This window comes from Notothenia coriiceps, unplaced genomic scaffold (assembly GCF_000735185.1).
Source record: "Notothenia coriiceps isolate Sejong01 unplaced genomic scaffold, NC01 NC01_scaffold00015761, whole genome shotgun sequence".
NCBI lineage: Eukaryota > Metazoa > Chordata > Actinopteri > Perciformes > Nototheniidae > Notothenia > Notothenia coriiceps.
The window spans coordinates 2,895-12,184 of NW_011348462.1; the positions used below are offsets into that span (position 1 = coordinate 2,895).

At 47.3% G+C, this 9,290-nt stretch overlaps 1 protein-coding gene across 1 annotated transcript in view; it reads left to right on the forward strand.

The window, feature by feature from the left end:
- Positions 1-3,808: 3,808 nt before the first annotated feature.
- LOC104949115 (SET-binding protein-like) overlaps positions 3,809-9,290 on the forward strand; it is a 13,045-nt gene continuing 7,563 nt past the window's right edge. Inside the window, exons 1-4 of the mRNA XM_010775395.1 lie at positions 3,809-4,210; positions 4,796-6,766; positions 6,861-7,068; positions 7,160-8,225. Of these exons, the coding sequence (XP_010773697.1) occupies positions 3,828-4,210; positions 4,796-6,766; positions 6,861-7,068; positions 7,160-8,225 (3,628 nt within the window). The 5' untranslated portion in view covers positions 3,809-3,827. The remainder of the gene's footprint in view (positions 4,211-4,795; positions 6,767-6,860; positions 7,069-7,159; positions 8,226-9,290) is intronic.

Consider the following 9,290-nt stretch of genomic DNA (forward strand, 5'->3'; position numbering starts at 1 on the left):
GAGGTGGGGGGGGGGGTAGTTCCCACAGGGGGGAGAATGGTCAGCTACAGAAAAGAGAAAAGAAGAAGAAAAGGAGGGATGTGATAAGGAGGGGGGGCAGTGCACAAGGCCACAGGGGCAGAGGGAGACAGCGTGATGTCAAAGCCAAGGCGAGTGTGTGTGTGACAACTAGAGGTAGAAGAAGTACTCAGATATTGTACTTAAGTAAAAGTAGAAGTACCAGAGTGTAGGAATAAAAGTCCTGCATTCAAAAGGTTACTCAAGGAAAAGAACAAAAGTATTGGCATCTAAATATACTCAAAAATATATATTATATGTTGTCATTATAATCATTGATGTGTTGATGTGTTTATCAAGCTCGTAAAGGTGGAACACATTGGATTTATTTTATTTACTGCTGGGTAGCATGTGAATTGAATCCAGGTGTAACTAAAGTCTTATTTAAGTGTTGATCATATTGTCTATCATTAATCTATATATGCTAAGTAACTAAAGGTACTACGCAAAAGTAACAGTAAGTACTTAAGTACAGTACTTGAGTAAATGTACTCAGTCACTTTACACCACTTGTGACAAGGAGAGAGAGAGAGAGAGGATCTTATCAATCATAAGGTTTTGGAGGGAAATTGTTGATAACGGGTCAGGCAACTCTGTTCTTGTTTTTTTGCTGGTCCTCTTCCCTCCCTCTTTCCGCCGCTCTCATTCTTTCAGTAACCCCCACCCCCCACCCCGCCCCCCTTCCTCCCAATTTCTCCCTCTCTCCCCCAGTCTCTCTGTGCCTCTCTCTCTCTCTCTCTCTCTCTCTCTCTCTTTCTCTTTGTGTGTCTGTCTGGACAGCTGCCCAGTTCCATACACAGGGAAAAATGAAACACTCTAACCACCGGGCGTGCAGCCAAATAAAAGGCTGCGAAAAACTATTTGAAGGGCAGTGTGTGTGTGTGTGTGTGTGTGTGTGTGTGTGTGTGTGTGTGTGTGTGTGTGTGTGTGTGTGTGTGTGTGTTGTGTGTGTGGGGTTTGTGTATATGTTTGTGCTGCTGTATATGTGTGCTGGGATGTGAGATTTTTGGGTGTGCCTGTTTAGGGTGTTCTTTCCCAGTATAATTGTGTGTGTGTGTGTGAGAAGTTCCACTGACTTTCAGTTTTTTCAACGGTGGTAAAGGAGAGGAAAGGACAGGAGTGGCCGTTGCTCCCCTCACATCAAACTAAAGGAGAGGGTAGTTTAACTTTCCATATCCAGATTAACAGCCTGCTAAATTCGAACATCACTTTAGACACACGTGAATTCATCTGTAAATATGCTAACTCATCTGCAAAGTGCCTTTCAGTTGGTTGATCGCTGCACTTAGTCACATATTATCCATGAGCTCCTCCGCTGCGCTCTGACCTTATCTGATGGTTACATCACCAGAGGAAAGGAATGTGCCGCTCCGTATCTGCCTGCATTCGGCTGTCGAGAGCCTTTGTGTGGCTGACTGAGACCAGTTCATGTTGTTACAGTGCTGACCCAGAGGAAGACATCCTAGAAATGTTTGTTGACCTAGCTGTGGAGTTCGACCCTTAACCCCCAAACACAGCTCTGAGCGCCTCGAGGGAGGGAGAGCGCATCAAATGGGTTCAGGACTAAACATGCCTTGGGTTTGGTGTGCTGGCCTTTCTCCTTATCTAAATCTGATCAGAGGGGACTTGTAGAAGAAGGGCAGTGTGGAAAAGGTTGAAGCCTCACATCTCTTGTGCTTGTGTGCTGCTCCAGGGTCAGAGTCCATGCTTTTGCTGGTGTTCTGACCGCTGCCCCCTGCTGCAGGTCAGCAGTAGCACAGTCCGCCTGCACACAGCAGCACATGACAAGAGCAGGGCACTGTATGTACAACATGGAGATATCTGAATTAACCTGCCAAGTACAGCCATGTGGCTCTGTGGCATTGGTGCAACCGTGCAAAGACTTAACGTTTTATAATACAGGACAACACCTCTAATACATTGCAATAGAGAAAAGCCCATTCAAATGTTGCATAATTATCATATGAGAACCTGTGGAATTGTTTGAGTGACTAAGGTTGACCTGCAGAAAGCAAGGATAGTAAGAAGTTCTTTTCGCAGTTTTTATATCAGCTTGTTTGAATGTCAGACAGTGATTCTATTTTTCCTTGAAATGCTTCAAGGCGGAGAGGGGTGGTAGAAGGGCGGAAACTAAGAACAAAAAGCTGAACTTATGCCAATAACCCAACCACAACCAGAAGGCTGGGGGGGCTCCCTATTTCTGTGTGTGTGCTCTCCTATCTCTAGTAGGAAAGCTATCCATGCCTCCTCTCTTTATTATCTCTCAGTGGTGGTTATGTGGTTAGTTTTATGTGTGTACATGTGTTTGTCTGTGTGTCTCCCTGTCTGTCTCTTTTTCCGTGCCCTCCTTTAACCTGAAACAGCAGGTATTCTGGGGCAGGTTAAATGAGAAAGCATGTGTGTCTCAGGTGTCTGTCATCTTATCCCTCTGTGGACGCACAGCAGCTCCTCTCCAGTGTCACTGTGCACACATACACGTTCATACTTATACGCACACATACTGTACACGCATCTCATCTGAAGGGGCGGCACGTGTCTTTGGGAGATAATTGAGTGTGCACATAAACACGTGTTTTCTTCTGCCGTTGTTAATCATTTACAACGTTCAGTGTTTGAGAAGCAGTGTGTGTTTCGTTCTATGTGATGGGCATTCATGTGTGTTTTCTGCACTTGTGAGTGTGGGCAACTTGCATCTGACCAATACATAGAAGAAGTGAAGAAGAACAAAATGTAACCAAGTGATTTCTGATTGGACCTCAGAAAGAGCAATGATAATAAGCGTGTTCATGAATTAGCACTTTGCGCTACTCCAGGACTTAATCAAGCCTTAGACATGTCTACATAACTGAATGCATGTGTGAGTGTGTGCCTGTGTGTGTGTGTGCTGAGAGGCAGGCCTGTGGTTAGGTTACATCTCCCTGCCGCGCAGCAGAACAGTGTCTTGTTGCGTCATACTGAGTCTGTTAATAACAGGCTAAACCACAAAGGCCATCCGCTGCTCTATTTCTCATCTTCCAGCAGTACACTGATTATGCAGCAGTGTTACATTAAACAGGGGTTTGTGTTCCAATACAGCTCAGTACAATACAGATTAGTCTTTTACATTTTCAGTTTTATATGAAAAACATGTACACAGGGTACTGAGTGAATGTTGACTGCCGATTTGTGGAGAAATGTATGTACATTTCCTAGAGCTTCAGAAATTTATTGTAATAGCAGTTCAGGGGTCGGTGTGTATAATGGTGTTAGTTACACTTGTAAACAGTACAGGAGAGTTACCATAATATATAGGCTAGTAAATAATTCTGGGGAAATCAGGGACACGGCTGAGCTGGGCTTCTGTGTTTAATACTGTGTGCAGTCAGACACCCCCAACCCCACCCCAACCACCAGCTCTCACAGCATGCAACATCCTTGCCACAGGAATTTAATTGCTCTGTAAACAAGCCTTTTGTTTTGTTGCACACTGTTTGCTCCTGCACACAAGATGTATTAAAGCTTCAGTCCTGCCGTGAAAAGACAACGGTGTCACATCAGAGCACAACAAATCACTGAGTTGATATGTGTTGACAAAAAGAAACCAAATGCAGACCTGGATGCTTTGTGACATTATGTATTATCTCGGTGAAGATGTTATGTAAAGACGTCCTAGTTCCATGATCAAGCTATCGCATGATTTGCCTATGCCTGCAGCTATATAATGCAGTTTCTATAATATAACCAATGTTTCCTTTTTCTGTCGTCCACAGACTTACGAGCGGCAGTTCAGAATGCCTGAGCAGCGAGAGGGAGGCCTGCTGCAACTGCTGGGAGATCACACTCCGCCCAAACACCAGCTTCGCGGCTCCCTCCCCCCTCCACACGCACTCTCACACACACAGCTAACACAGCACATCCTCACGCAACAATTCCAACATGCACATCAGCACCAAATCAATCCGGACTGGATCGCGTCTACAGCACCTTCTGCATCCCCGGCCAACCCTGCAGACTCTGAGCCAGCAGGAGCCAGCAGGAGCTCTCTGCTCGATCCAACTCAAGCTTTCTCACGAACAGCGACACAAAGCCCCTCGCCTCAGAGATCCCTGACTCCAGACCTGCAGTTGCCAGTGGTTACAGATGCCAGTATTCTCAACCTGACCTCTCTCAGCAGGTACGATTTGTTTTCCTGTGTGCTAGATGTTATTGATGTTATTACTAGCCAAACATTTGCTTTAGTAATGAACATTTTAGGTAACCCTTTGTAATAACATCATAAAGGAGTAAATTAAACTTTCAGTTAGATATATTTGCTATGCTTATGTTTGATATACTATATTGAGTGTTTTTGAATGATTACCAAATGATTTGTAAACCTTTCATAAATCATTTACAAAGATAGATGGAGTAGATATTTGTTTCACGCTTAATAATTGGTTTGTAAAAACATTTTATAACATATGTTTATATGCCTTGTTAAATGATGAATAAACACTTTGCAAAGCATCTTTAAACATAATTTATATTGTATATACTTTGTCAATAATTTATTATTCGTTTCTGATCCATCTGTATAATGTTTATATATGTTTTACAAATGATTTATTTAAGGTTTAAACATCATTTGTTAATCATTAAAACATACATATTATAATATATCAAATGTGTTAATGTGTGCAGCGATAAAATGTTAATGGAATGCAAAACATCCTTTCTCCGTTTCACTTTGTCATAATTTTTTGTATATACATCTCTCCAGGGGGAGGGGGTTGCAAGAGGTCAGTGAACATCTCTTTGGAAACATCAAGAGGAAGTACGGCAGGAAGGACTCCCAGAGGACGCTGGGTAATCCCCACGGTGCTGATACACCTTGGGGAAGACAACCTGAGAAAGGATCGGAGAGCCCGACTAATCCAGAGGAGAAGCAGAAGTACCGAGAGGAGACAGCTGAGCGGTTCCATGAAGAAAGAGAGGAGAGGAGAAAAGAGGAAAGAGAGCGAACGGTCACTGGGAGGAGAGGAGATGAAGAAGACAGAGGGATGCCCATGCTGACAGAGGAAGGGAAAGGGAGGAAGAGGCGGAGGAGGCCTTCTTTTGACGAGTCATTTTCTGTAGAGCAGCAATTACAGCAGCGGCAGGACTCTGACACCACAGAGAAGCAGCAGCCGGGGCCCACAGAACCCAAAGTAGCACATAAGATGGAGACTCATAAAAATGATTCTCGACTCACAAGTCACACTGATGTCAGTAGAGAGAGGGTAGAAAAAGCAGAGAGGGCGGATAAAGGCGATAAAAGAGAAAAAGGAGACAGGGCTGAAAGAGGAGAGGCGGTTATAACCGGATCTGATCCAGAGTCAGCTCTGATTGCAAATAAAATGAAGAAGAACTCTGTGGGTCGTCCTAGGATCAGCACAGACACCCTTAAACACAGAGAGCCTGCTCACAATCACATCATCAAACCCAATCTGAACACCCACCCCAGGCTCCCTAGCCCACACCCCAACCCCAGCCCCAGGAGCAGTATCAGCCCGAGCCTGAGCCCCCATCCTAGGGCCAGCATGAGCCCCAGCCCCCATCCCAGGGCCAGCATGAGCCCCAGCCTCAGCCCCCGACCCAGGCCGGGCCTCAGCCCCAGCCCCAGCCACAGCACCAGCTCCACAGCCAGCTCCAGACCCTCCAAGACCAAGGACAGGTGGTCCTACCTGAAAGCTAAAAGCCATGCCAGCCTCACTTCCCCCCATAGAGACAACCGGGGTAGCCCCTCCACCTTGGCTGACCCACCCTCCGCCTTCCCCATCACCCCCTCTGCCTTTCCCATCACCCCCTCCAGCCCCCTCTACACCAACACCGACAGCCTGACCGTCCACACCCCCATCAAGAGGAAACGAGGACGCCCTAAGAAGCAGCCCCTCCTGACGGTGGAGACCATCCATGAGGGGACCTCCACATCCCCCCCGAGTCCACTGGCACAAGAAGCAGCTGCTGGGCTAAACCGTAGGAGGAAGACACACACACTAAACACACTAGTGCAAATGACGTCCGCAACCACCAGCGCCAACTCGAGTAGTCTGAAACTAAAGCGTGGCAGGGTCCCCTCCAGGCCGGTGAATAAGATGAAGCTTGGGAAAATGCAGAGCATCCTGAATGAGATCCTTTCAGGCTCCAGTCAGAACGGCGCCCTGGCTCTGAAATCATCTTCTGCCCCCGTTACCTCAGCTATGAGTGCCATGGCCTCCACTATTGAGGCTAGGCTGGGGAAACAGATAAACGTCAGCAAGAGAGGAACCATCTACATTGGTAAGAAGAGGGGGCGGAAACCCAGAGCAGAAACCCAAGCCTCCAACCCTCTAAAAACCCCCCTGTTTGCCTCCACTCACAGTCTCTATGAGAGCCCTGTAGTGCCTTCTGCCACCTTGTCTCCCTGCTCCAGCGCTACTTCCATGAGAACCAGCCATTCTGATGCCACTATGCCCAGTTTGCAGCCCATCTTAGCCCTGCCCTCCAAGCCACCAGGCAGAAGCTTCCTCTCCGGGGGATGGAAATTGTCTCCTCCACGACTTCTGGCAAACTCCCCGTCCCACCTGTCAGAGGGGGCATCAGTGAAGGAGGTGACCCTGTCCCCCATCAGCGAGTCCCACAGTGAGGAGACTATACCAAGCGACAGTGGGATCGGCACGGACAACAACAGCACCTCCGATCAAACTGAGAAGGGGCCCGCCTCTCGACGCAGGTGCAGTAAACTGCTTCTTGATTTATATGTTTGGGCTGTTTTATATTTCACAGACAGACATTTTTACGATATTTTATGTTTAATATTTTTACAGGTACTCATTCGATCTGTGTGGGTTTGAGGCTGCGGAGGCTGCTGCCCTGGAAGCGTCCAACAGGAGCAGCAAAGCACGCTGTGAACGGCAAGGTACTGCTGTTGACAACTTCCTGTCACAGCAGGAAAAGAAACAAAAACATAATCGGCGGAAGAGGAAGTGCCTACAGAGCCGGGATCATCTTCACTTTCTCTCTGAACTGGAGGAGGTTAGTTGATTGATATTGATCCATCCCTGTTATGTGTGCCTTTTTATTTGGTGTATTTCTCTGAATGTGTCTAAATGTCTTCTCTCTGAAGGTTGTGGTGAAGCTCCAGCAGCTACGAGTGTCTCACAGACGATACACCTGCTACCCCCAGCACACATACCCCTCTATATTCCGCCTCAACTTCCATCATTACTACCCTTATTCCTACGACTCCTACCCCTGCGACTCCAGCTCGTACCTCCGCAGGAGTGCTGATCTGAAGGCGAAGAGGAGACGCGGCCGTCCAGCCAAAGCCAGCGAGCCAATCACATCGAAGCTGCCTTTTGTTCCAGGATATGGTTATCCACTGGCAGGGGGAAATTACTATGCAGCACCATATGCGATGCCTTACGCGCCTCCTCTGAGTCTGGGCTACTTTCCCCCTGCTACGCCATTTTACCTGCCCCACCACTCGATGGGACCTGCACCTCCATCTCCCTTCATGAGGCCGGCGGTGCCCCCTCCAAAGGCTTTCCACACCAGTGGACACTCTAAACTCCAGCCGGGGGCCAAGCTTCGCGGTCCCAGCGGCCCACTCCAGGGACCCTCTGTAAGAGCAGAGGGCCTGGGGTCCCTGGTTAGTGGCAATGCAGGGGGTCTTGCAGGGGTTCGCCTCCATAAGAGGAAGCACAAGCACAAACATAAGCACAAGGACGAACCCCTCCTGTCCCTGCGAGACCGGCAAGAGTTGGGTGGGCTCTTCAGCGGAGCTAAGACCAATGCACGTCTCAGCATGCTGAGTGACAGGAGGGACCTGGCCAATCAGGGCTCTTCTAAGCATCTGGAGAAGCAGAGGGGCAGCGGTAGAGGCCCAAGCCTGGGATCCAGCTTAGGGATGTTTGAGTCGGACCAGCTGTCCACACACTCTCTCGCTGACAGCCAGTTCCACTCCCGTCAGACACGGCAGCCAATAAACAGCTTCATGAGCAGCTACAGTAGCCAATCGCAGCGGTCGGAGTCAGCTTCTGACCTGTTTCTGGGGTCACGGGAGGACGAATGCGGAGGGAGGAGCAGGAAGACGAGGCTCAGTGTGTTTGGAGATCAGGGCTTACTGTCGTTCCAAACGGCCAGGCAGGAGCCCGGACAGATGAACCACTGCTCCAGTCCCGCCATCCCTGGTAAGAACCACTAACATTAGGATTACCTGTTCATTTTCAAACTACACTTTGTATTTATAAAGGAGTGCACTGTCCTCTTTGCCATGACCAGAAAGCATTACAGCAGGAATGAATTTCAGCAGCATGGTGAAATGTATTGCCTACTTTGATGATGTGTTGGAGGTTTGAGGTTAGCCCAATCTGCAATAACAGCCTGTTGATTGCTTGTCTTTTTCGAGCCAGTTCACTTATCGGCAGACTTCCTGTTGCTACGTCAAAATAAAAGCATTTTCTAGGTTCACCTGTGGAAAGCTTTTGATATAAAGCATCAGCGGGGAGTGTTGTCTGCTGACATTACCAGTAGCTTCACACAGCAATAGACATCATAACAGAACTGCTTGCAAGGGAAAGGAGGGCAGATCATCATTTGAATAGTGAAACAGAATTACAGCTGAAGTGTCTTCTATTGTACAAAGCAAATAAAGCTTAACATAGATAGTGTTTTATAAATGTCACATGTATGACCACAGATGTATTAGCCAGTGAGTTTAACACGATGTTGACATAGCTTAGACAAGCATTGCAGCGTGCTTATCCGGTGCTCCTAGCAGTTAAGGATGCTGTATGTGTACACTGTACAGCAAAGCAAATATGTGCTTTAATATGTTGCACTTTGCTGTTAAAGTGAAGTTGTGAATCATCTTAAACTTTGAAGGTTGAGAAGTACAAACAAAGCTGAATCAGGTGAATAATTGGTGTCCAATAATGATAACATAAGTGATAACAGGATTGTTATTGGCATGTGAAGAGACGTAATCACATATTTAGTCAAAGTTGAATGTACATGGCACAACCCTTGTGAATTTGAATCCTATACATGAGTGTACAGCATTATCAGGACTCAAAGCGTACAAAGAGGTAGGGTAGCCCCAAATTCTCACCTCCAAGCTAATGTGTATGTTGGTACATTCTGTATTCTGTTGTCTTTGAGCACATCTGGCTGGGGATAGAGAGAACGTAATGCATGGATGGAGACGACTATAATTCACCAATCTCTCCTTCCTCCCCTCCCTCCCTCCCTCCCTC